At 47.9% G+C, this 27,583-nt stretch overlaps 1 protein-coding gene across 1 annotated transcript; it reads left to right on the forward strand.

Annotated features, from left to right (window-relative positions):
• Positions 1-705: 705 nt before the first annotated feature.
• On the forward strand, positions 706-25,741 carry DNAI4 (dynein axonemal intermediate chain 4). Its single transcript, XM_054164965.1, has 15 exons — positions 706-870; positions 3,037-3,234; positions 4,646-4,712; positions 8,665-8,821; positions 9,541-9,680; positions 11,792-11,950; positions 13,358-13,552; positions 14,945-15,204; positions 17,222-17,308; positions 20,379-20,530; positions 21,027-21,184; positions 21,492-21,613; positions 23,560-23,658; positions 24,457-24,683; positions 25,276-25,741. The coding sequence occupies exons 1-15, from the start codon at positions 706-708 to the stop codon at positions 25,433-25,435; spliced, it is 2,346 nt and encodes a 781-aa protein (XP_054020940.1). The 3' UTR covers positions 25,436-25,741.
• The last annotated feature ends 1,842 nt before the right edge of the window (positions 25,742-27,583 follow it).

A 27,583-nucleotide genomic window follows, 5' to 3' on the forward strand; every position in this document is an offset into this window, starting at 1 on the left:
CCTTTGGAGAAGCCTGTTTGCCTCCATCTCTAGAGGAAAGCCTGTGCTGCCCTTCCTCTGCTTCAAGTCCTTGCCAGCTTAGGGTTGGGCTGGGGGCTGCCCGCTTCTGCTCAGACCATTTACGATCTGTGAAGCCACTCTTCTGACACCAGCTTTCCCACCAAACCCTCAAAACTGGTCCCCGTGGGGTGATGCTGAAAGGCATCCACCCGCCATGCAACTTTGCTGACTCAACCAAACGAAGGGAAAAAAAAAACCCACAACACCAAAAAAACCACAAACAAACACCCAACCCACAAAAAAAAACAACAAACCCAAAGGCCTAAATCTTTCCCTAAAATACCCAGACTTGCCCCGATCCCCGCCACCGGGGCCGAGGTTTTACGGCGGGGTGGCAGAAGCTCCTGTCTCCCCAGGATCGCTGCGGAGCTTTGTGCTTCAGTGACAAAGGGGGCGCGGGGGCTGCCGCGGCCCTGACGGCAGAGGAGGAGCCCCGGGGCCGGACAGGGGGAGGCGGAGGGGCGAGGCGAGGCGGCCCAGCCCCGCCGGGCACGGAGAGGGGCCCGGGGACGGGCCGGCCGCGGGGTCCCTCCTCAGGCGGGCGGACGCGGGGGAGAACGGGGCCCGCGCGCCATTGCTCGACCTATCGGTGACGCCGTTCTTGGCAAGCCAATCCCTGCGCCGTGTCTTGAGGGGGGCGCTGCCATGGTTACCGCGAGACGCTCTGTCCCGGCCCAGGCGCGGTCGCCATGCTGGGCCCCGGTGTTAGCGGCGGCAACGGGTGGCGGCTTCCCCCGCTGTGAGTGGCACCGGGGGTGGGGGGCTGACACCGGAAGCCTGCGCAAGGCCAGTCCCCGCCTGGGGCCTGCGGTGCGGCTCCGGGCACACCGGGCCGGTGGGCAAAGGGAGGGTCCCCACAGTGTTCTGGTCCGGGTGCCCATGTAACAGGCCGCGCAGGCAGCTACAGGCTGGATCTAACGTCTCTTTATTGCCACATCGAATAGCAGTAAAATGGATTTTAGACTGCTACTGCGCAGCAAGAATTGCCCCCATCCCATCCACCTCTGTAGAAGCTGAAGGCAGTTTTGGATGCAATTATGTTATTTCAGGATTACCATCCTCATAAATGGATCAATTAAATTGATATTTTCAGTGCTCATCAACACCTTAAGGATCAAGGGCATGTGGCCAACTCTTTTCACTGGTGCCCAGTAACAGGACCAGAGGCAATGGGCACAAACTGGAAATGAGAAGGTTCCATCTGAATAAGAGGAGAAACTTCCTTAGTGTGAGGGTCCTGCAGCAGGCTGCCAAGAGAGATTATGGAGGCTATTTCTCAGGAGCGATTCCAAACCCAGCAGGCCATTGTGATCCTGGGCAAGCTGCTGTGGGTGCCCCTGCTTTAGCAGGGGGGCCTGGACTAGATGATCTCCAAAGGCCCCACCTAACCCCTACCATGCTGGGATTCTGTGAAAGCCTTTAAACCACTGATGAAAGACACAAGTCATTTGGTGCTTGCAGTGATTGTTTGTATTTTGTTGACTGAAATAGAAATTCTGCTGGTGATTTCAGGGTAAGTCAAGAATCAGCAGCAAGTTCTGGCAGTCAAAGACAAGTGAGCATCTCAACCCCAGCAGCAAGTTCTGGTAGCCAAAGACGAGTGAGCATCTCAACCCCAGCAGCAACCTGTGGAAGACAATCCACGACAACCAATGTCAGAGCTGTGTCCAGGAGCTCTCTTGTGGATAAAAGAAGTGCCCTGCGAGTAAGAAGCTATTGACACTACTGCTAAAAAGCTTTAATTAGTTATTGCAGAGGTTAAGAGTGGCCAGAAAAGAAGGGGGAGAGAGAGGAGGAAGTAACAGTGTAAAGCTGAAGAGCTGTAGAGAAAGAAAATTATCAGAATGGTTTTGGTTGGAAAAGACTTTTAAGATCATTGAATCCAACCACGATCGAACTCTGCCAAGTGTGCTGCTAAACCATGTACTTCATCACTGCATCTCCATGGCTTTGAAACCCCTCCAGGGATGGAGACTCCACTACTGCCCTAGGCAGCCTGGGCCAGGGTTTGACAGACCTCAAGGGCAAAAAATTATTCCTCATGTCCAACCTAAACCTCCCCTGGGGCAACTTAAGACCATTGCCTTTCTTGTTTCTTGGGAGGAGAGACCAACGCACACCTTGGCTCCAGCCTCCTTTCAGGATGCTGTAGACAGCCAGATGGTCTCTTCTCAGCCTCTTCCCCAGCCTGAACAAACCTTGTTCATTCAGGTGCTAGTCACAAGACTTGTGCTCTAGACCCTTCACCAGCTTCATTGTCATTCTCTGGACTCAAGAGCTTAATCCACTCTGAAATTATTAGTGTCCAAAAGCAGCCTGCAAGAATAATACTAATGATACAAAACTAGAGTAACATTTCTTCTCCTAACCCGAGAACTACTTGCAGTCAAATCTATGTGAGATATTGGAGGGTTGGAACTTTAAGCTCCCTTCCAACCCAAACCATTCTGTGTAGCACCTCTCTCTCTACCTACAAAATAAAGATTCCCATAAAATAATCACACCATGCTGGTAGTCTTGGATTTTGCAGCCATTTTTATAATGAGAGTTCAAAGGGGTCCCAGGCAAAGGTGAGAGTCCTCTCCAGGTTAAATCCTAAAGGGTTCACCTTCACTGTGAGGGTGGTGAGAGCCTGTGCCAGGTTCCCTACAGAGGTGGTAGATCCTGGAACCATTGCAGGTCAGGTTGTCTGGAGCTCTGAGCAACCTCCTCTAGTTGCAGCTGTCCCTGCAGCTCTCCCTACTGACTGCAGGGGTTTGGAGTAGATGACCTTTAAGGTCCTTTCAAACCCAAACCATTCTGTGTCTATGATCATATGAAAGCAGAATCACAAATCCCATGCCCTCCCCTGGTCTATGTGTGGCATTGTTTACAGAGAGGAGATGCTTGAGCTATCAGCTTCCTGCCTGGATCCAGGGTCTTATTTTTGTCCCAGATGAGATAAAATGTCACCACTGTTGCTGGTTTGGGGAACAGAGTGAAACTATTACCATCATTTCAATATTTCTCCAGGTTTTTGGTGACGGAGGAAAGGATGTGACACCTCATCCACTCTTCACTTCAGATTCAAGTACTGCTATAGCCAGACAGGACAAGCTCTTAGCACCCAGTACCTGCCCTTGGGCCACAGGATCCAGTCTTCTCTCTTTCCTTTCCACAATTCAAACAACAGAAGTGAATGCCACTGTAGGATCCTTCCCAAGGTAAGGCAACATGCTGACTTTATGCAAGGCCAATGGCATCAAGAAGAATGTGGCCAGCAGGTCAAGGGAGGTTCTCCTCCACTTCTACTCTGCCCTGGTGAGACCACAGCTGGAGTACCAGGTCAAGTTCTGGGCTCCCCAGTTCAAGAAAGACAGGGACTTGCTTTAGAAGGTACAGAAAAGAGCTACATCTCTGTGATGAGGAAAGACTGAGAGAATTTGGGCTTCTTAGTCTGGAGAAGACTGAGGGGGGATCTCATAAACGCTTACAAATACTTAAAAGGGTGTATGTCAGAAGGATGGGATTTATGAGTGACTGTCAAAACTCCCACTAAAAACTCCTCCAGAGAGGTAGAAGGCAAACTGCAGCACTCAGTCCTGTGGTATTTCTGGGGAGATCTAATAGCCACCTTCCAGTACCTGAAGGGGGCTACAAGGATGGAGAGAGATTGTTTACAAAGGCCTGCAGTGACAGGACGTGGGGGAGTGGCTTCAAACTAGAGAACAGCAGATTTAGATTGGATGTTAGGAGCAGGTTCTTTACTATGAGGTTGGTGGAACACTGGAACAGGGAGGTGGTTGAGGGCCCTTCCCTGGAGATAGTTGAGGTGAGGCTCCACAGGGCTCTGGGCAACCTGATCTAGTTGAGGATGCCCTGCTGACTGTAGGGGCAGTTTGGACTAGATGACCTTTGGAGGTCCCTTCCAGCCCAGACCATTCTATGATTCTATGTTATTTAAATTCTCCTTAGTATCATAGAATCAGTCAGGGTTGGAAGGGACCACAAGGATCATCTAGTTCCAACCCCCCTGCCATGGGCAGGGACACCCCACACTAGATCAGGCTGGCCAGAACCTCATCCAGCTTGGTCTTAAACACCTCCAAGGACGGCACCCCAACCACCTCCCTGGACAACCCATTCCAGGGCTTCACCACTCTCATGGTGAAGAACTTCCTCCTCACATCCAGCCTGAATCTCCCCACCTCCAGCTTCATTCCATTCCCCCTAGTCTTATCACTACCTGACATCCTGAGAAGTCCCTCCCCAGCCTTCTTGTAGGCCTTCTTCAGATACTGGAAGGCCACAATTAGGTCACCTTGGAGCCTTCTCTTCTCCAGACTGAACAGCCCCAACTCCTTCAGTCTGTCCTCACAGGAGAGGTGCTCCAGCCCTCTGATCATCCTTGTGGCCCTTCTCTGGACACACTCCAGCACCTCCATATCCCTCTTGTAATAGGGGCTCCAGAACTGGATGCAGTACTCCAGGTGGGGTCTCACCAGAGCTGAGTAGAGGGGGAGAATCACCTCCCTTGACCTGCTGGCCACACTTCTGATACAGCCCAGGATCTGATTGGCTTTCCGGGCTGCAAGTGCACACTGAGAGCCTCTTGTCCACCAGCACCCCCAAGTCTCTCTCCTCAGGGCTGCTTTCCAGCCAGTCACTGCCCAGCCTGTATTTGTGCCTGGGATTGCCTCGACCCAGATGCAGGACCCTGCACTTGGTCTTGTTGAACCTCCTGAGGCTGGCTTGTGCCCACCTCTCCAGCCTGTCCAGGTCCCTCTGGATGGCATCCCTTCCCTCCAGCATGTCTGCTGCACCACACAGCTTGGTGTCATCAGCAAACTTGCTGAGGGTGCACTCAATGCCACTGTCCATGGCACCAACAAAGATGTTGAACAAGACTGGTCCCAGGACTGATCCCTGAGGGACTCCGCTTGTCACTGGCCTCCACTGGGACATGGAGCCATTGACAGCCACTCCTTGGGTGCGGCCATCAAGCCAGTTCTTTATCCATCTAGTGGTCACCCATCAAACCCATGTGTCACCAGTTTGGAGACCAGGATGTGGTGCGGGACAGTGTCAAAGGCTTTGCTCAGGCCTAGGTAAACAACATCAGTTGCTCACCCCTCAGCTATTAATGTTGTCATCTGTTCATAGAAGGCCACCAGGTTTGTCAGGCAGGATTTGCCCTTGGTGAAGCCATGCTGACTGTTCCCAATCACCTCTTCACTGTTCTTCTGAGTCAGTAGTGCCTCCAGGAGGATCTGCTCTGTGATCTTTCCGGGCACAGGGGTGAGACTGACTGGCTTGAGGTTCCCTGGTTCCTCCTTCTTACCCTTTTTGAAAATGGGGGTAATGTTTCCCCTTTTCCAGTCTGTGGGGACTTCCCCAGACTGCCATGACTTTAGGATACAATAGAGAGGGGTTTAGCAACCTCATCTGCCAGTTCTCTCAGTACCCGTGGATGAATCCCGTCGGGTCCCACAGACTTGAACACTTTCAGGTTCTTAAGGTGATCACGAACCTGATCTTCACTTATGATGGGCAGTTCTTCCTCCTGGTCCCTGCCATTATCTTCCATGACTCCAGCAGTGTGGCTAGAGGCCCTTGCAGTGAAGACTGAGGTAAAGAAGTTATTGAGAACCTCAGCCTTTTCCTCATCATGTATCACTTCTATGTATCACTTGTGACCATTTCACCGGTTTCCTTTCTGAGGGGGCCCACACCTTCCCTAGTCTTCTTCTTCCCATTAATATACCTGTAGAAGTTCTTAGTGTTCCCTTTAACCTCCCTGGCTAGATTCAATTCAAACTCTGCTTTGGCTTTCCTAACCAGGTCTCTTGCTGCTCAGGCAGCTTCCTTATATCCCCCCTGTTCTAGCTGTCCTTCCCTCCACTTCCTGTAGAGTTTCTTTCTAAGTAATAGTGTGTCCAGTAGCTCCTTGCTCATCCAGGCAGGCCTCCTAGCATTCTTTCTTGCTTTTCTCTTTGTTGGTATACATAGCTCCTGGACACAGAGGAGGTGGTCCTTGAATACTGACCAGCTGTCCTGGGTCCCTCTTCCCTCCAGGGCTTTGTCCCATGACACTTTGGCTAGCAGATTCCTGAAGCAATTGAAGTCTGCACACCTAAAGTCTAGGGTTGTAAGCTTAGAATATGTCCTCCTGATTGCCCTGAGGACATTAAATTCAACTGCTTCATGGTCACTGCAGCCAAGGCTGTCTCTGAGCCTCACATTGGTTACCAGCCCTTCCCTGTTGGTGAGAAAAAGGTCCAGCATAGCACCTTTTCTTGTTGGTTCCTCTAACATTTGGAGGAGGAAGTTGTCTTCTATGCAGTCCAGGAACATCCTGGATTGCTGGTGCCTTGCTGTGTTGTCCCTCCAGCAGATGTCAGGGGTGGTTGAAATCGCCCATGAGGACCAGGGCTTGTGACCCAGAAGACGCTTCTATTTGCCTGTGGAGGGCCTCATCTGCTTGGTTCTGCTGGTCAGGTGGTCTGTAGGAGACCCCCACAGTAATATCTCTTTCCCCTGTCTTGCCTTTAATTTTAACCTATGCACTCTCAACCAGCTCATCATCCCTCCCCAGGTGGAGCTCCACTGATTCCAGCTGGTTATTGACATAGAGGGCAACACCTCCTCCTCTCCTTCCCTGCCTATCCTTCCTAAAGAGCTTATACCTGTCTATCCCTACATCCCAGTCATGGAAATCATCCCACCAGGTTTCAGTAATAGCCTCTATGTCATGGCATCCCAGCAGCACAGTGGCCCTTAGCTCATCCTGTTTGTTGCCCAAGCTGTGTGCATTTGCATAGAAGCACTTCAGCTGGGCTGGCCCTGTCCTCCTCTTGTGCCAGTTCCCCTCGGTTTCCACAGAATGTCCTGGTGCATCCATTCGTGGCTTGCCTCAGGGCAGCAAGTTGAGAGCCCTTACTAGCTCTCCATCCCTCTGCCTCCTTCCTAAAACACACAGAATCATAAAATCATTTTGCTTGGGAGAGATGTTTAAGATCACAGAATATATTTGGTTGGAAGAGACTTTCAAGATCATCAAGCCCAACCACTAACCCAGCACTGCTAGGTCACCACTAACCCATGTCCCTCAGCACCGCATCTCCACTGGCTGCAGAAATACACCACAAGCTCCAGAAAGTGTCATCAGTGAGCAGAGGCTGAGCTCAGCAGCCACAGCACTGAGCAGAATCAGCTCTGGTCTGCTCCAAACCATGAAACACAGCTATCTCCTCTAGGAACATCACCTCTGGGTTTTTACCAAGCTGATCTGAATGAGTTTCTTGTGCATTCCAAGGACATTTCAGCACGTGCAAAGCTCTGGAGGATGTCAGTTCTGTTTGGGAATTGTGCTATCTGTGATTTTGTGTTTCCACACTGCAGGTAGCCAGCACTTCACCTTATTACATGCCAAGAGCAAATATGAGAACTCAACAGCTGCTTTTCTATCATCTACTTAATGCCTCAGGACATGCTGCCAGAGAAAAATCTTCCTTTTGAAGTCATTTTCAAAACATTTCATTATTTTCTTCCCTAAGCCTCTATGACTTTCAGAAGAAAGCATCCCTCTGTGTGCTATGAAGTCCTCTGTGGCTTGTCCTGATAACAACACTGTGACTTTTGTAGTGCTTTGCTCACTGACATCTGCCGTCTCACACTATTTCTACTCATTTCTGTTACTGAAGGACATGTAGAAGCAGATCTTCTGTACCAAATACACTGACAGCTGTGTCCATACTGGATGAGATACCAAAACCTGGCTCTGGAGGAGACATAACTGGTAAAGTACAAACACCAGACAATTCTAGATTTAAACTGTTCTTGGGAGCACTAGGGCTTATGAGACACTGTAAAGCATGGGTGTGAGATGGCCAACATCAAAAAAATGCAGTGTCTCACAAGTTTTGGCTCCTGCTCACAGAATCCCAGCAAGGTGGGGATTGGGAGGGGCCTCTGGAGATCATGCAGTCCAGCCTCCCTGAAAAAGCAGAGGCACCCACAGCAGCTTGCCCAGGATTAAAATGGCCAGCTGGCTTTGGAAGCTCTCCAGACAAGGAGACTCCAGAAACTCTCTGGGCAGCCTGCTCCAGGGCTCCAGCATCCTCACACCAAAGAATTTTTTCCCTCCTGTTTAGATGTAACCTCCTGGGTTCATTTCTGCCCATTGCTTCTTGCCTTGTCTAGCCCCATCCTCTTGGTCCCCACAGCTCTTTCCAAGCATTGAGCAGATCCCCTCTCAGGCTGCCCTTCTCCAGGCTCCACAGCCCCAGGCCTTTCTTCCTCACAGAGATGCTCCAGACCCCTCAGCATGTTTGTAGCCTCCACTGGACTCTCTCCAGCAGGTCCCTGTCTCCCTTGATCTATCAAGAGGCTGAGGCCACAGATTCCAAAGCCAGCTGGCCATTGTGATCCTGGGCAAGCTGCTGTGGGTGCCCCTGCTTTAGCAGAGTGGTTGGACTGGATGACCTCCACAGAGGTCCCTTCCAACCCCTACCATGCTGGGATTCTAGGATTCTCTCTTAATTATTACAACAGTTTGAGAACTAATTTGTCTTTGAAATTTAGAGCCAAAATGGTCTCCCTCATGAACCTCCAATAATTTTTTAGATGTGCAGATGAGGCAAGAGGAGATAAAAGAACAACTGACAGAAGAAGACTTAGACAGAAGAGTGGATGTTTTCCTCACAGAGACAGAAACCCTCTGGATATTGGAGAAGCCATCTGTTGTGGTGTCTGCAGAATCAGAAGATGCTGCAAGAATCCAGTATGTAAACTGGGAGTTGTGTATGTGCATGCTCAGCATGCCCAGCTACTGCTGACCTTGTCACATCACTTCTGTTCAAAGGTGTACTGAGCTTGAGTCTCTTGAGAGGACAGCCTGAATTCCTTACAAACTAGGCTGCCATCAGCTTCCTCTGAAGCTCTTCACAGTGCTCCTAGCCAGAAGAAACCTCACCCTACTGCCTGTTCAAATATTTTTCTCCCCTTAGTTGCATTTAGTGTTACCATTCCAGAGTCTCCTCCTTGGACTACCATGAACTTTGGTAGGGAGTTAACACAGAACCCATTGTTTTCTGGGTTTCTCCCAGCAGCTGACTGGGACAGAGTGCAGCCAAGTTCTCTCCATGATAGATGTAAGACTGATGGACTTGTCACACAGCTTTTGGAGATGTAAGTCCCGAAGCCTGATGTGCAGTGTTCTGCAGTTGGCAAGTAAAAGAGTTGTTTAAGTTGGGAAAGACCTTTCAAGCCCAACCATTAACCTAGCACTGCCAGGTGCTCTGATGATTCCTACCTCAACAGACCACTTCTGGTTTAGACCAGTACCACAGGCTCAGGAATATCTGCTGGAAGATGCTATCTGGAGTGAAATAAAATGCTCACAGTACCTTTATGATATCCTCTGCTATTTAGCTTGTGGTTCAAAATGCTGAGAAGTGGAATGTAGCTGTCTTTCAGAAAGTGCTTTTTTTCTTTCCCGAGGGAGAGGAACAGGATTTATGCTGATGTCTGCAAAGCCAGGCCTGGTAACGATCACTTTGTAGCTAAAGCCATGCAGACCCTGGACACAGCTGCAAAGAACAAGGAAGCCCAGTGTGACAAAATCATCCTGGAGGATAAAGGTAAGCTCTCACTTTCTGCAGTGCACCCCTGGCAGTTGTGTTTATTGTTACATTTAGTTTACTTATTAAATACTTGTTTGGCAAAACTCTAGCACACAGAATCACAGAATTGTTGTGGTTGGAAGAGACCTTTGACATCTTCAATCCAGCTGTTAATCCACCACTAAACCATGTCCCTCAACACCACATCTACAGGGCTCTGAAACTCCCTCAGGGATGAAGACTCCACCACTTCCCTGGACAGCCTGGGCCAGGGCTTGACAATCCTTTTGGGGAAGAAATTGTTCCTCCTACAACCTAAACCTCCCCTGGGGCAACTTCAGGCCATTTCCTCTTGTCCTGTCACTTGTTCCTTGGGAGAAGAGACCAAGCCCTACCTGGCTCCAGTCTCCTCTCAGGGAGCTGTAGAGAGCCAGATGGTCTCCTCTCAGCCTCCTTTTCTCCAGGCTCAACAACCCCAACAACTCCTCAACAGACCTGTTCTCCAGACACTTCACTGGTTTCATTGCCCTTCTCTGGACGTGCTCCAGCATCTCACAGAATCATACAGAATCACTATGGTTAGAAAAGACCTTTAAGATCATGAAGTCCAACTCTTACTTAACTCTACCAGGACCCCTACTACTCCATATCCTTGAGCACTGTATCTACAGAGCTTTAAAATACATCCAGAGACACCTTTTGGGGAAGAAATCTTTCCCATTGCCCAACCTAAACCTCTCCCGGAACTACTTGAGCAACAGCCAAATTATTGGACCTCACAAGATTCCCCACTCACAGCCAGGACACTGAGGACAGGGTTTAATTTCTTCCATCTCCAAGCAGGAGATGTTTCCTCTGCCTTAAGATTGGGCAGGTCAGTGCGATTTGAGTTGACCTTTTCTACATCTCCTAAAATTTGAACACTGCTGCTGGCACACTGTATCCATTGCAATAAAACAGAGCTGCTGTGTGCTGCTTCCCCAGCACTTTGCAAGCCTTCTTAGGAGGTAGAACTTCACCCCATGCTCAGCTATCCTCTTGAAATGTGAAAGGACACAGTTCCCTTTTTTCCCCCTTGACCTTTCAGTGCTGCTGGTTTCTATTCCTGTTTGCCCTAATGCAAAGAAGAGAACCTCTGTTGGGAGATTTATTATCTTGGGGAAGGCAGACCATCTTGGCAGTCTCACAAGAGAAATGTAATTTTACAAACTGGGCAACCTCAATGCTGTAAATGACAGAGGTTTGGGATGAGCTTTTCCTCACTATGGACATTTTTTGTGTGCAGAAGAAAGAAAACCAGTGGAGAATGCAGTTCCAACCCTTTTCCCTTTGTATTCATGAGTGTATGCAAAATAAGTGGGGAAAAAAAGAAGCAGCAAAATATGTTTTCAAATCAGATTAATATCTACTTCCAGTTCCTGAAGGGGGTCTACAAGCTGTGGAGGGACATTTTGTAAGAGCTTGTAGAAAGTAGACTAGGGGGAATGGCTTGAAGGTGGAAGAGGGGAGTTTTAGACTGGAGATTAGGAAGAAATCCTTTCCAGTGAGGGAAACACTGGAACAGGCTGCCCAGGGAGGTTGTGGATGCCCCCTCCCTGGAAGTGCTCCAGGTCAGGTTGGATGAGGCCTTGAGCAACCTGGGCTAGTAGGAGGTGTCCCTGCAGGGGGTTAAAACTAGATGATCTTTAAGGTCCCTTGCACCCAAACCATTTTGTGATTCTATGAATCTACCTCCCCTTCTTTCTGTGCCTTCAGCATCAGCAGGGCTCATTCCAGCCTGTGTTTGAAAGAAGAGCACACAGAGGGAAGGTGAGAGAGTACTGTTTCACTGCTGAGGGGAAGACACACACCCAGAAATCCACGATGTGGCTGCTGCAGTCACACAACAGCTGCTGCTACAGCCTTGTTTGCCCCAAAATTAGTTTCAAAGCTTAATAGTTAGGCCTGTAGTAAAAAAAGTCAACCTTTGCTCAAAAAGAGACCTGTACACATTCAAGATCAGACTTAGTGTGGCCCCGGGCAGCCTGGTCTAGCTGGAGGTGTCCCTGCTGTCTGCAGTGTGGGGTTGTACAAGATGTCCCTTCCAACCCAATGCAATCTGTGAATCATAAAGTGTGTTTTATTTCTAGGGGTGATGGTCACCTTGTGGGACTTGTATGATTCATTTCACGCACCAGAAATAGACCCTAGGTCAAGAGCAGAAGGTATCAGAGCCACAACCAGGAGAAGCAGCGAATCTCACCCAGCTGAAGAGCAACATCAGCCTACATCTAGCACTTCTGACACAGGTAATACTCTTCCAGCTTTACATTTCTGCCATGTCTGCCCCCATATCACCACCCTGTATAGTGAAAGCAGCATGAAGAAAATACATAAAGTATCGCAGTCTGACAGGTTTGCTTCCTACACTGCAAGGGTTATTTTTATGTAAATTATCAAAACATGAAATGGTTTAAGCTTTAGTTCTAGCTTTATTTTAAGAAAACAATCAGTAATGATTGTCCTGCAAACCACAGTGAAACAGTCTTACCTCATGGAAAGGTAGCAGCACTTAAGACTGGAGATTAGGAAGAAATTCTTTGCAGTGAAGGGTGGTGAGGCAGTGGAACAGGCTGCCCAGGGAGGTTGTGGATGCCCCCTCCCTGGAAGTGTTCAAATCCAGGTTGGATGAGACCTTGAGCAACCTGCTCTAGTGGGAGTTGTCCCTGCCCATAGCAGGGGTTTGAAAGTAGATGATCTTTAAGGTCCTTTGCAACCCAACCATTCTATGCATCTACCAACTTCTTTTGTGGAAGTCCCTGTTTCATCCAAGAAGTTACCCTTTCACAGAATTGTTTAGGCTGGAAGAGACCTTTAAGATCATCAGCTCCAACCATTAACACAGCACTGCGAGGTCACCACTAAATCACAGCCCTCAGCACCACATCTCCACAGCTTTGAAACCCTCCAGGGATGGAGACTCCACCACAGCTCTGGGCAGCCTGGGCCAGGCCTTGACAACCCTCAAGGGGAAGAAATTGTTGCTCATCTCTAACCTAAACCTCCCCTGGAGCAACTTGAGACCACTTCCTTTTGTTTTGTCCCTCCTTCCTTGGGAGAAGATACCAACCCCCACTTGGCTCCAACCTCCTTTCAGGGAGTTACATATAGCCAGGAGGCCTCCCCTCAGCCTTCTTTCCTCCAGACTGAATGCTCTGGACAGGTCTGCACCAAGATCTTTTCTTGTATAATGCCAATAAACACCAATTGTGAAAAATTCCAGAAGCCTTTCCTCATTGCCCAGATTCTAGAAGTATCTTCTCATGGCCCAAATATGGAGTATTTGTGCAACAGAAGAAAACAGATTGAAAACAAGACAAAAAAGTGGAAGTCTTTTTTTGATAATGATAGAATCACAGAATGTTAGGGCTTGGAAGACAGCTCTAGAGATTGAGTCCAAAGCAGTACCAACTAGTACATGTCACACAGGAATGCATCCTGATGGGTCTTGAAAGTCTCCAGAGAAGGAGACTCCACAACCTCTCTGGGCAGCCTGCTCCAGAGCTCCAGTACCCTCACAACAAAGTTTCTCAACTTCCTGTGTTCTGTGCTTTTTGCAGGCGGCGGAGGAGGAAGAGACTTCTTATCCCCTTGACTTTTATCTTCAAACTATAATCACATTCAAACTGCTTCTCTACCTTATTCTCTGTTGTCAGGCAGCAAAATATCTTCTACATCAACGCTGGAAAGTGCTACCTCGGCCAGAAGCCACAAAGATGAGAAACACTGTTCAGAAGCTATCTTGACATCAGAAAACTTCCAGCAGGGTTTGGTTTTCATGGAGAGGATCCTGTTGGAGAATATTTTCCAACCCAAACTTGCAGCTTATCGGCAGTTTCCTGTCTTTAGAGGTTTGTTTCTTTTTGGTTTCCCTGTTTTCAGCACAAGGCTTTTGCACACTACTGCAGGCCAGGGAGTTATGTCCCTCATTAAATGTCTCTCCAGACAAATCACAGAGGAGAGGAGAGTTTATGGGTTGTCAACATGAACTTGGCAGTTTTACACTCACTTTAACACACCACACTTGGTGCAAGAACTAAATAAATCAGTTCTGAGCTGGCTCATCTCCTCCCCACATCAGTCAAACTTTTATTTCCTGACAGGTAAGATATGGATTAACTCTGCTGCTTCTCCAACCATATATTATTTTTCATTGCATTGGAATGTCTTTTGCAATATTTTTAAACATGTATTTTATGAAGAGACTGATGGGAAACTGAAGTTTGAACCTGTTAGATGTGCGGTGTCTAACATAAAGTACATTCACTCTGCGATGCAGTCCCTGGACCCAATTGCTAATGTCTGACCTCTTACAGGAGTTCCACGTTAACACATGGACTAAAGAGAAAAAGGCAGAGTCACACAGAATCCCAGCATGGCAGGGGTAGAAGGGACCTCTGGAGATCATCCAGTCCAACCCCTTGCTAAAGCAGGGGCACCCACAGCAGCTTGCCCAGGATCACAATGTCCAACTGGATTTGGAATCTCCAGAGAAGGAGGCTCCACAACCTCTTTGGGCAATATGCTCCAGGGCTCCAGCACCCTTACAACAAAGAAGTTACTCTTCATGTTGAGATGCCACCTCCTGTGCTCACTTGAGTAATACTTAAGAACTGCATGAAACTGAAGGTTTAGACAGTAACCCCACAGTTCAAATTGAGAACACGAGCTCATCAGTTAAAAAAAAGTTGGTAAGGGTTTGTAAGGAGACTCCACAACCTCTCTAGGTAGTCTGGTCCCACGGGTTTCATTGTGTTGTCCCTCTCTGTCATCATTTCAGTTTCTCAGGTAATAGCCTGATATGTTCTAGTTACACCTTCCTGAAAGGAGGCTGGAGCCAGGTGGGGATTGGTCTCTTCTCCCAAGGAACAAGAGATAGGACAAGAAGGAACAGCTTCAAGGCCTGGCCCAGGGCAGTAATGGAGTTCCCACACCTGGAGGAGTTTCAAAGCCATGGAGGTGTGGTGCTGAGGGAGATGGTTTAGTGGGGAGCTGGAAGTGCTGGGTTAACAGTTGGACTTGATGATCTTAAAGGTCTTTTCCAACCAAAGATCCAGCCATTTTTTATATCCCTATCACATTTTAGCCATAATTTTTAATGTTAGGATATCTTATTTCCTCAAATAGTCAGGATTTTGCTGCAAGATCTTTGGGAAAGAGCAAATTTTTCCTCTGATGTGGATGACTGTAGTTCAGTATCTGAAATATTCTTACTCAGACTCTACCATGTTTGTGCATTTTAGATTCTGATGTTATAACAGACACAGCAGCAGCTGTGAAAGAAACTGACCAGGAAGGTCATGATGAAGAGAAGAATAAGGAAGAGCATGATGAGGAAAAGAAGGATAAAGAAGAGGAAGTGCTCACTGACCCATCAATTCTGTCAGATCTAAATAGAACCCCAGAAGAACTTGATCCCAGCATGGAATGGCTGTGGTCATATACCTGTGATTTAACTAATGGTTACAGTGTGAGCAGCATGGCTTGGAGCAAAGAAAACCCAGTAAGTTAAACTGCTGCTTCTAAGCTGCTTTTTAGTGCTAGTTTAGATACCAAACCTTTCTTTCTAACAGCAACCTCCAAGAAAGCAGCATTCAGCAAACTTTTAGGTTGGAAGGGACCTCAGAGATCCACCCTCCCCACCACGGTCAAGAATGCCTTTTAACTAGACTTGGTTGCCCACGACCTCATCTAATCTGGCCTTGAACACCTCCAGGAAGAAGGCATCCACAACCACTCTGGGCAACCTATTCCAGAGTCTCACCACCCTCATACTAAAGAACTTCTTCCCAAGATCCAGTCTAAACTTCCTCTCCCTCAGCTTCAAACCATTCCCCCTTATCCTGTTGCTAGACATCCTTATGGAAAGTCCCTCTTCAGCCTTCCTGTATCACTTCAGGTATAGGAAGGCAGTTAAAAGGTCCTCCTGGAGTCTTCTCCAGGCTGAACAACCCCAGCTCCCTCAGCCCATCCCCATAGCAGAGCTGCTCCAGCCCTTGGGTCATCCTTGTGGCCCTTCTCTGGACTTGCTCCAACAGTTGTATGTCCCTCTTATGCTGGGGACACCAGAACTGGACACAGTATTCAAGGTGGAGTCTCATATGAGCAGAGCAAAGGGGCAGAATCCCATTTCGTGCCCTGCTGGCCACACTCCTCTTGATGCAGCCCAAGACATGGTTGCCTTCTGGGCTGCATGAGGGCACTGCTGGTTCATGGTGAGCTTCTCATCAACCAACATCCCCAGGTATTTTTCTTCAGGACTCCTTTCAACCCACTCTGCACCCAGCCTGTGTTTGTGCTTGGGACTGGCCTGACCCAGACACAGGACTTGCACTTTGACTTGAACCTCATGCAGTTTGCACCAGCCCACTTCTCAAGCCTGTCAAAACCCTTCTGGATGGCATCCCTGCCCTCAAGTGAGTCCACCACACCACACACCTTGGTGTCATAAGATGAGCAGCTGGCCCAAGTTTGGTTAGTTCAGTTGCAGTGGAGGTGAGAATGGTTCAGAGAGCTCCACCTTGAGATTAATCTACAGCTCAATTCTTCAGAAGAGCTTGTAACAGCCACAGCAAACATAATGAATGGAAGGATGGTGAAAAGCAGGTGGATGAGAAACATAAACCCAGTAAGATAGCCCCAAGGGAGCAACCAGAGCCCCAGAAAGATGGATATATTTATAGACTTCAGCCTTAGAATTATAGGGCAAACAAATACCTACTTTTAAAGTGTTAGTTTAGGTTTTTCCAACTCAAATTAGGTTTTTCCTAACTAAAATTTAGGGGTTTCCTACTAAAATTTATGGCTTTCCTAACTACAGTTTAGGGTTCTCCTCTGCTGTGATGCCAGGCTTGAGAGAGTTGGGGTTGTTCAGCCTGCTGAAGAAAAGACTCCAGGGAGACCTTCTGGTGCTCTTCAGAAAGCTGGGGACAGACTTGAGCAGGGCCTGCTGTGACAAGGACAAGAGGTGACAGTTTGAACTAAAAGAAGAAGATTCAGACTGAAGAGGAAGAAGAAATGTTTGATGCTGAGGGTGGTGAGAGCCTGGCCCAGGTTGCCCAGAGAGGTGGTAGATGACCCATCCCTGGAAGTGTTCCAGGTGAGGTTGTTTGGGGCTCTGAGCAACCTGCTCCAGTTGCATCTGTTCCTGATGACTGCAAGGGGGTTGGACTGGATGACCTTTGAAGGCCTCTTCTAACCCAACCCAGTCTGTGATGCTAAAATATGGTTACAGAATAATGTCTGTTCCCCTCTGGGAGAGGGGATGTTTTTATGAAGGCCAAGGGACTGCAAACACAACTGATAGTGGCTATCACAACACTTGTAACTGGACCAATTTCCTGTATTCTAGACATTTTGAAATCCTGTTCTTCTCCTGTGTTATTTTACTTGCAGTGACACAAGCATTGTCTTTCCAGACTCTGCTGTGAGAGTCAGTGTGAGCAGCAAGATGCCTTTTAAAAACAAACAACTGAACTTTTAAGTTCTACTGATAAATATCTCTTCATCTGTGCTTTCAGGATCTTTTAGCTGTTGGTTACAGAACCCTTGATTTCAAAGAGCAGAAGAAAGGCTTGGCTTGCTGTTGGTCACTGAAGAACCCCATGGTAACGAGCAGCCAGTTTGTTTCTTTGTCCTCAGTTTTCCTTTCTGCATTTTTCTGCTGTACTCTGCTTTATTTATTTCTCTCCCCCTGTCTCAAAAAACAAGACCTAAGCAGCAAGGTGGAGTCTGCTAGCCCAAATCTCACAGTTCTGGAAGTTAATTCCAACTGCAGTACCTTCAGTGTGCTTAAATCCTGACCTAAAGGGAGTGACTGTAGGAAGCAGTTTAGTTCATAGACTCATAGAATGGTTTGGGTTGGAAGACAACTTCACAATCATCTAGTTCCAAACCCCTGCCATGGTCAGGGACACCTTCCACTAGCCCAGGTTGCTCAAGGCCTCTTCCAACCTGGACTTGAACACATCCAGGGAGGAAACAGCCCCAACCTCCACAGGCAATCTGTCTCACCACCCTCACTCTAAAGAATTTGCTCCTAATCTCCAGACACAGAATTTCCTTCTCTGCAATTCCTTTTATACCATCTCTGTCCCTGGCAACAGCAAACAACTCCACAGGGCTACTTGTGAGCCCCCTCTTCTTTTGCAATCAGCAGCAAAGGAGGTTTAGGGCCTGTGCCTGGTCAATATACAGAAGGTCTGATTATTTCAGAGAGGAGTGCCTGTGCACTTCAGTCCCCACTGTAACACTGAGAGGTGTTTCCAGATGTAGGAGGCAGGAAATTAAGCTCTGTGAGCCCATCCCTTGGCAGCTGATTTACAGATCACAGAATGGGCTGGGCTGGAAGGGACCCCAAACGGTCATCCAGACCAACCCCCTCTGCAGTCAGCAAGGACATCCTCAACTAGATCAGGTTGCCCAGAGCCCTGTAAAACCTCACCTTGAATATCTCCAGGGATGGGACCCCAATGACCTCCCTGGGACACCCTGTTCCAGATGCCCTTCCATCCTCTCAGCTGACATTTGCAGCAGAGGTGTGGGCCACGCTGGAGGTTTGGTAACACAGACACTGCTCACAGGAGCTAAACTGGTTGCAAGCAGGTCATCAAACAGCTAACAGGTGGCTGCAGCTCTCAGGTAGCAACATAGCACTGCGGATCCCCGCATCCCATTTCCAATCCCTAGGGTGACCAACCCAAGACTCTCACTCTGGTTTGTTATTACTGTGGGTAAACCCAAGGGTGTATAAATTATGTTCTGGGCTGAACAGGTCTTGAGAACAGCAAACATGAAAAGAAATCCATTTACATTCTGCATTTGAGGATCTATAGGCCATATGTTGAATACTTACTAAGTCTCATTACAGAGAACACCTGTATTTGGAATTTAAGGGTTCTTCTTTCCCATCCATTTCCTTTTGGACCATGAAATTCTTTTAAGTTGAAGGGGGAAAAATTAGTATCTAATAAAATTATCTAATAGAATAGAATTAACCAGGTTGGAAGAGACCTTTGAGATCATTGAGATCATCCAATACCATCTAATCAACTAAACCATGGCACCAAGCACCCCATCCAGTCTCTTCCTAAACTCCTCCAGTGATGTAACTTCTCATAATAAAAATAGAGTAGATTTCATGGACCTGTTGAAGCAGGGCCAGAGGAGGCCAAAACAATGATCCAAGGACTGGAAGCCCTCTGTTATGAGGCCAGGCTGGGAGACCTGGGGTTGTTTTGCCTTCTGGTGGCCTTTCAGGACTTCAAGGGACTGAGACAAAAGCCAGGAACAGACTTCTGAGCAGGGTCTGCTACGACAGGACAATGGGTGATGGTTTGAAACTTCAATAGGGGGGTTCTGACTGGAGAGAAGGAAGAAATGTTTGACACTGAGGTTGGTGAGACCCTGGCCCAGGTTGCCCAGAGAGGTGGTAGGAGCTCCATCCCTGGAACCATTGCAGGTCATGTTGTTTGGGGGCTCTGAGCAACCTGCTGTAGTTGCAGATGTCCCTGTTGACTGCGGTGGGGTTCGACTAGGTAATTTCCAACCCAAACCACTCTCTGATTCTATAGTTTCAAGAGCTCACTGCAGTGACTTAAAGGATTTAACCATCTGAGCTGAATCAGTTCTTTGGTTCCATGGATAAATTCCATGCAGATTATCTGAAGTGTGTTAGATTCTCCAGACAAGTTTCTGTCATTGGAAAGGTTCTCACTTTCATATTACTGGACAGAAAACCATCAGAGAGACTTTCCTAACTGTCAAGTTTACTTTGAAAAGAATTAAAACAAAACCTTCACACTATACTCCCACAGCTGAATCTTAGGGTTGTGGCTACCCCCTCTCTGGAGGTGTTCAAGGCCAGGCTGGATGAAGCCTTGAGCAACCTGGTCTAGTGGGAGGTGTCCAAGCTTATGACAGGGAGTTGGAACTAGATGATCTTGAAGTTGTCTTCCAACCCAAATCATTGTATGAATCTATAAACTCAGTTGTTGGGTATTTGGTTTGGAGTAGGCCCATCTAACTTATTTTATGGTGTCATACCTCTGCATAGTTACTATTTTTTTACTCATTTTAATCAGTTGCAGCAAGAAATAAACTGAACCATTTAGAATATAGCATCTAATGCCATAGAATCACAACTTTACAGACTGGTTTGGGTTGAAAGGAACTCTAAAGGTCATCTAGTCCAACCCTCCTGCAGTCATCAGGGACAGATGCAACAAGACTCAGCTTGACAGGGTGCTGGGCTATCTCATTTAAACTATACTACTACCCAGAAAGGTTGGACAGGTGATCCTTGAGGTCCCTTCCAAACTGACATTCACAGAATCATAGAATGGCTCAGCTTGGAAGGGACCTCAGAAATCACCTACCCCAGCCTCTCTGCCATGGGCAGGGATGCCTCTCAACTAGACTTGGTTGACCAAGGCCTCATCCAAGGCATTCTGTGATACATCAGGTTGCTCAGAGCCCCAAACAACTTGACCTGGGATATTTCTAGGGATGGGGCTTCTGCCACCTCTCTAGGCAACCTGTTCTGTCTAGGATTAGTCACTGTGGTCACCAGCACTTGATTTTTCCCAACATAGCCTGGAAATTTGGTATCACATATTGAGAAGACCAAGGACAATTAAGAAACTACTGAAAATACTCCTGTATTTTCCTCCTACTCAGTGGCCAGAGCGTATTTTCTGGTGTGAACATGGTGTTACTGCTTTGGATTTCTCTATGGCCTTCCCAAACCTTTTAGCAGTTGGAATGTATGATGGTTCTGTTGCAATCTTCAGTGCAGAGAGCTGCGACACCTCCTCGCTTTTGGACAGCAGGTAAGGCTGTGATTTCCCATCTCCTCCCACCTTGGTCATGTCTTAGCCAATAGCAGCTAAAAGATTATCCACAACTGAAAAGCTGAGGGAGTAGTAACAGGATTGATAAGTAAGGCAAAACTTTCCTCCCAACTTTTGTCAGTATTCAAGGGGGAATGGACTGAAGCTGGAAGAGGGGAGATTCAGACTGGAGTCTCCTTCTCTGGAAAGATTCCAAACCCACTGGGCCTTTAAGATCCTGGGTGCTCCTGCTTTAGAAGCAAGGCTGGACTGGATGATCTCCAGAGGTCCCTTCCATCCCCACCATGCTGGGATTCTATGTCTGATAAAAGAAACATTTCCTGGGGAAAACAGCCAGTGTTCAGATTTCTTTCTTTTTCTTACAGCTAAACATTTCTGCTCTATGACTTGATCTTCATTACAAATTATTAGTTTTCAACTATATTGCCTTGTCTTTTTCTAATATATGATGTTTCACATGCACCTCTTGTCCCAGTGACTCCTCAAATAGCCATACAGGTCCTGTATGGCAGCTGAAGTGGGTGGAACAGGACAGAGGTGTAAAAGGAGGTGGCAAAAAAGAGAGATTACTCTGTGTGTCAGCAGACGGCCGAATCACTGAGTGGTTTCTACAGCCCAGACTGGATTGCACTGGTAAGCAAGGGATGATGGTTTGAACTAAGAGAGGCAGATTTAGACTAGATCTAAAGAAGACATTTTTGACACTGAGGGTGGTGAGACCCTGGCCCAAGTTGCCCAGAGAGATGGTAGATGCCCAGTCTCTGGAACCATACCAGGTCAGGTTGTCTGGGGCTTTGAGCTGCTGTAGTTGCAGATGTCCCTGTTGACTGTAGGGGGTTTGGACTAGATGAGCTTTAAAGGTCCCTTCCAACCCAAACTATTCCATGATTCATAGCTCTGCCACATACCTGTTTGACAAAAATTCTTGCTGTTTGTACAGATGTGATGAAACTAAAACGAACAGAAAGAGTGAGGAAAATATTCCCAGGTGAGAAAGGAAGGAAAAGCGAAGCTCTGTTATCTCGAGAAGTACCTGGGATGTGCTTTGACTTCCATCCAAAGGTAGGCTCAGAATGTCAGAGAATCATTTTGGGGGGAGAAGACTGAAGATCACCGAGTGCAACCATTATCTAACAAGTTTGGAGCTAAACCATGTGCCTCAGCAACACATCTCTGACTCTAAGAAACCCCTCTAGGGGTGGGGATTCAACTACCCCCTGGGGAGCCAGGACCAGGGTCTGATAACCCTTTCAGGAAAAGTTTCTTCTAAGCTTCAATCTAGACCTCCCCTGGAGCAATTTGAGACCATTTCCTCTTGTCCTGTCACTTGTTACAAGGGAGAAGAGACCAACACTCATCTGGCTCAAATCTGCTTTCTGGGACCTGTAGAGAGCAATGAGGTCTCCCCTCAGCCTCCTTTTCTCCAGGCTCAACAACTCCAGTTCCCTCAGCTGCTCCTCACCAGACCCTTCACCAGTTTCACTGCCCTTCTCTGGACCCACTCCAACACTTTTTGGAGTAAAAGGCCAAAAATTGCACCTGCTACTCAAAGGTGTGGTGTCACCAGTGCCCAGTACAGGGGATTAATCACTTCACTGGATGGTCCAAGACCCAGGAAAACTATCCAACAGGGTTCAGATCTTCAGCTGCAGTTACTTTAATACCCTCTAGCCTGGGACTTGTTACTGGTACTTAGAGCATATTTAGTTCTGAAACAAATTGCTTCTTAGCTACTAAGAGTTACACCCCAAATGGACAATATGGTGAACCAAGAAAGCACCTGTGGCCTTGAGTACTGAGGCTTTGAGCAACCTGGTCCAGTGCAAGGTGTCCCTGCCCGTGGCAGCGGGGTGGAACTAGATGATCTTTAAGGACCCTTCCAACCCAAACCATTCTATGATTCTGTGAACTCCAACATGTCAGCCATGACACTCACCATTGCTTTGGGCCACATCCTGAAGTAGCTTTGCTCTGTGTGTTGGTCAAATCCATGAGATTTGACTTTTCAGTATCTCCCATGCCCAGGATTTAGATGGCTATGTTTCTCCTGTTTATCCAGCACAATATTTTGTCCACATGGATTGCAGACTTCTTGATGAATCCAGAATGACAGCATATGTTCTGCAGAGGTGGAGAACACACAGAGGAAAGCTGATACAGGCTGGCACTGCTCTATCTGCTGCAAGCAGCACAGCACACAACATTCCAGCAGCTGCTCCACCTTCAGGAAATTGTCACTGCCAAACTCATCCAAGCCTTGATGGATTTTTGGATGAGTGATCATAGAAACAGAATGGTTTGGGCTGGAAAAGACCATTAAGATTGTGGAGTGCAACCATTAGAACAGAATAGAACAGAACAGAATAGAACAGAACAGAACAGAATTAACCAGGTTGGAAGATCATCAAGTCCAACCTGTCAACCAACACTACCAACCCTACCAAGTCTGCTGCTGAACCACATCCCTCAGCACCACGTCAACACATCTTTTTAATCCCTCCAGGAACAGGGACTCCACTACTGCCCTGGGCAGCCTGTTCCAGGCCTTGACAACCCTCAAGGGGAAGAATTTTCTTCTCACATCCCACCTAAACCTTCCCTGCTGCAACTTGAGGCCATTTCCTCTCATCCTATCACTTGGTCCTTGGGAGAACAGACCAACCCCCACCTGGCTCCAGCCTCCTTTCAGGGAGTTGTAAGGAGGCAGAAGGTCTCCTCCCAGCCTCCTCTTATGCAGACTAAACAACCCCAGGTCCCTCCACTGCTCCTGACCAGAATGGTTCTCCAGAGCCTTCACCAGCTTTGTTGACCTTTGGACCTGCTCCAGCACCTCAATGTCCTTCTTGGAGTGACAGGCCCAGAAAGCCCAAAATGGAACTCAGTATTCAAGGTGTGGCCTCAGCAGTGCTGAGTACAGGAGGACAATGGTTGACCTACTCCTGCTGGCCACATGATTTCTCATAACTACTAGGTCAAGCCAACTTATGCTGTTTTTACCTTTCTGTCAGGATACCAATGTTTATCTTGTTGGGACAGAAGAGGGTCACATCCACCTGTGTTCTTGTTCCTGTGATGAGTGGTTTCTAGAGACATACAGAGGCCATAAGGTGAGTGATGCAACCTGAGACCATTTCCTCTTGTCCTATCATTTGTTTCTTGGGAGAAGAGACCAACCCCCACCTGGTTCCAGCTTCCTTTCAGGGAGTTGTAGAGAGCCAAAAGGTCTCCCCTCAGTCTCCTTTTCTCTGAGCTGAACAACCCCAGTTCCCTCAGCTGTTCCTCACACAACTTCTTCTCTACACCCTTCACCAGCTTTGTTGCCCTTTTCTGGACCCACTCCAGCCCCTCAATGTCCTTGTAGTGAGGGGCCCAAAACTGATTCAAGGTGTGGCCTCGCCAGTGATGAGCATCAGCTTCTCCTGACAGCTGCTGAAGGGACAGAATCCACAGATCTTTATTCCAAAGATCTCTCCTGTGATGGGGACACACAGAATCATAGAACTGTTTTGGCTGGAAAGGCCCTCTAAGGTCATCGAGTCCAACCATTAACCCACCACCACCATGGCCACTAAACCATGCCCCCAGGTGCCATGTCCACAGGTTTCTTGAACTCCTCCAGGGATGGTGACTCCACCACCTCCCTGGGCAGCCTGTCCCAATGCCTGACCACTCCTTGCAGGAAAGAAGTTGTTCCTCATGTCCAAGCTGATCCTCCCCTGGTGCAATTTCAGGCCATTTCCTCTCATCCTATCAGCTAATACTAGAGAGAAGAAACCAACACAACACTGGCTTTACTACTAAGGTCAGAGGGCTCTCCATGAAAGGTCACTATGAAAAGCCCTCCTGTGAGGCTGTAGCTCTTCAAATAACACCAAGTTCTCTTCTGTTTCTTCCTAACCCCCAAGGCTCCTGTGTACAAAGTTGCTTGGAATCCCTTCAGCACTGACATGTTCCTAAGCTGCTCTGCTGACTGGAAGATTATTTTGTGGCACCAGGATTCCCAAGCACCCATTCTAACTTTCCGTTCCACTGCTGTTTTTGTTCATGACATCATGTGGTCTCCAAAATCAGAGTTCATCTTTGCAGCAGCACATGAAAGCAGAGCAGAAATTTGGGATCTTCGTGTCAGCATGTGAGTAATGGCTTCTCATGGGTTCACAGAATAGGTAGGTTTGGTTGGCTTGGAAGGGACCTTAAAGGTCACCTAGTTTCAACCCCCTGCTGTGGGCAGGGACACCTTTCACTAGACCAGGTTGCTCAAGGCCTTATCTAACTGACCTTGAACACATCCAGGGAGGGGACAACCACAACCTCCCTGGGTAACCTGTTCCAGTGTCTCACCACCTTCAATGTAAAGAATTTCTTCTTCATCTCCAGTCTAAATCTCCCCTCCTCAAGTTTAAATCCATTCCCTCTCACCCTATCACTACAATCCCTTGTAAAAAGGCCCTTCCTGTCTTTCTTGTAGCCCCCTTCAGACACTGAAAGGCTGCTATTAGGTCTCCCCAGAGCCTTTTCCAGGCTGAACAACCCCAATTCTCTCAGCCTGTCCCCACAGGGGAGGTGCTCCAGCTTTTTGATCATCTTCAAGTTCATCTCTGCCCTGCTCCAGAAGTCTAGAACATGGAGTAGAACATGCAACATTTCTCATGGCTGCTAGACCCTACAGGACAGTACACTCCAGAAGAAGCAACCTTACCTGTTAATTCTTGCCTCTGCTGCAGCTTGGACCCCACCATCTCCTGCTTTGCCAACCCAGGAGTGATATTCACCTCAGTGCTCTTCGCTAAGAACACCGATTGCCTGCTGGTAGGGGACAGCAAAGGAGAAGTCAGTGTGTTTGAGCTGCAGAACCTGGCTGTGTCCAGCAGTAGCCAGGTATGATTTCCACCAGGAAAAGGTGGTGGTCCTCAGAGGCTGCCTGCTTGTCTGGTACTTCATTCCTTAGAAAGGGGGTTCTGGTAAAGGTCTAGCTAACAAATTTTGAAATGGGAGGAATCTGACACAATTCCATCATCAGATGAAAACCTGAGGTGGTTCTTCATCTTGAGGTTGGATGGGGCTTTGAGCAAGCTGGTCTGACAGAAAGTGTCTCTGCCCACAACAAGGGAAGAGCAAAGAAATGCTCTTTAAGGTGCCCAGTGACAGGACAAGGGCCAATGGGCACAAACTGGAACCCAGGAGGTTGCAACTGAAGAGGAAGAGCAACTTGTTTGGTGTGAGGGCACTGGAGCCAGCTGCCCAGAGAGATTGTGGAGTCTCCTCCTCTGGAGCGATTTCAAACCCAGCTGGCCATTGTGATGCTGGGCAAGCTGCTGTGGGTGCCCCTGCTGTAGCAGGAGGGTTGGACTGGATGATTTCCAGAAATCCCTTCCAACCTCCACCATGCTGGGAGCTGTTCTTCTAACCCAACACATGCCATGATTCTATGACTCCTGCTCTTCTGCATGCCACACCACGAGGTGTTCAGATGTGCCACCCTGAGAAGCATTTAACTAGAGATAGAGTATAGCACTAATTAGCTAAGCCAAGACCTTTCTTTCTATGAATTCAGACCAACTATGACAAAACAAGAAATGGTGGTTTTCTTTCAGATATGCATGTTTAGTTTTCAGATAAGCCCTGATTCAAAGCCCACCAAAGGAATTTTAAAAAGCATTATTTAGTACAGTCTCAAGCTGTGCCAGGGGAAGTTTAGGCTTGAGGTGAGGAGAAAGTTCTTCACAGAGAGAGTCATTCGTCATTGGAATGGGCTGCCCAGGGAGCTGGTGGAGTCACCATCCCTGGAGGTGTTCAAGAGGGGATTGGACATGGCACTTGGTGCCATGGTTTAGTAGTCATGAGGTGTTGGGTGACAGGTTGGACTTGATGATCTTTGAGGTCTTTTCCAACCTTATTGATTCTATGATTCTAAATTTCAGGAACAGGTAAGTCAACACTGATGTTCAGGTTTCACGTGATCAAAAATCCAGTGGTGGGCCACAGCTGGTGTTGGGAAGAGCACTCAGGGCAAGGGCAGGAAGGTGGAGCTTCCTCTAAATGCATTTGGCAGAGCTTCCTTACCTGCCAACAACACAGAAACACCATGCCCTCTCCTGGCCACCAATAAGATGGTCTCACCACATCGGTGTCAGCAAACCCATCAGCCATTTAGCTCTTTTGGAAACCACTGGGTATCTGTGAGGGCTTGGCTGTCCTAGATGGGATGGGAGAATCTGACTTGACTTGCATTACCTTCCTTTCCAATTGTTCCAAGGCAGGAGAGACAGGGAACTACTGGAGAGAGTCCAGTGAAGGCTCCAAAGGTGCTGAGAGGCCTGGAGCATCTCTGTGAGGAGGAAAGGCTGAGAGACTTGGGGCTGTTGAGCCTGGGGAGGAGCAGCCTGAGAGAGGATCTGATCAATGCTCAGCAAGAGTTAAAGGACCTGTTGAAGGGGGGCAAGAGAATGGGGCCAGACTCTTCTCAGTGGTGGCAAGTGACAGGACAAGGGACAATGGGCACAAACTGGAACCCAGGAGGTTCCAACTGAACATTCTCCTTGTCTGGAGAGCTTCCAAACCCAGCTGGCCATTGTGATCCTAGGCAAGCCTCTGTGGGTGCCCCTGCTTTAGCAGGGGGGTTGGACTGGATGATCTGAAGAGGCTCCTTCCAACCCCCACCATGCTGGGATTCTAGGGTTGCCTGCATTGCACAAACCATTCTGTTCTGTTCCTAAATAAGACTTTTGGATCACTCTCTGTGTTTTATGCTGCAATTACACTGACTCTTTTCTTTTTACAGCTCTTTTTTCTCTTTTTTGCAGGTTGGTACCTTACATGACATACTTGGTCCTGCTTTAGCTGTTTAAGAGCACCCAAGTAATACCCCTGCTCAGGTGGCCAGCAGCAAGAAAGATATTTTGTGGTGTTAAGATAAACTGTTTATTCTTTTCCTATCATTAAAACTTATCTTTGAAATGATATTGATTAGAAACGTCTAGATTTTCCCTTGGAAGTCCCCCTCATCTGACAAGCAGTCTTAATACACAGATG

Source organism: Dryobates pubescens, chromosome 11 (genome assembly GCF_014839835.1).
Source record: "Dryobates pubescens isolate bDryPub1 chromosome 11, bDryPub1.pri, whole genome shotgun sequence".
Classification (NCBI taxonomy): domain Eukaryota; kingdom Metazoa; phylum Chordata; class Aves; order Piciformes; family Picidae; genus Dryobates; species Dryobates pubescens.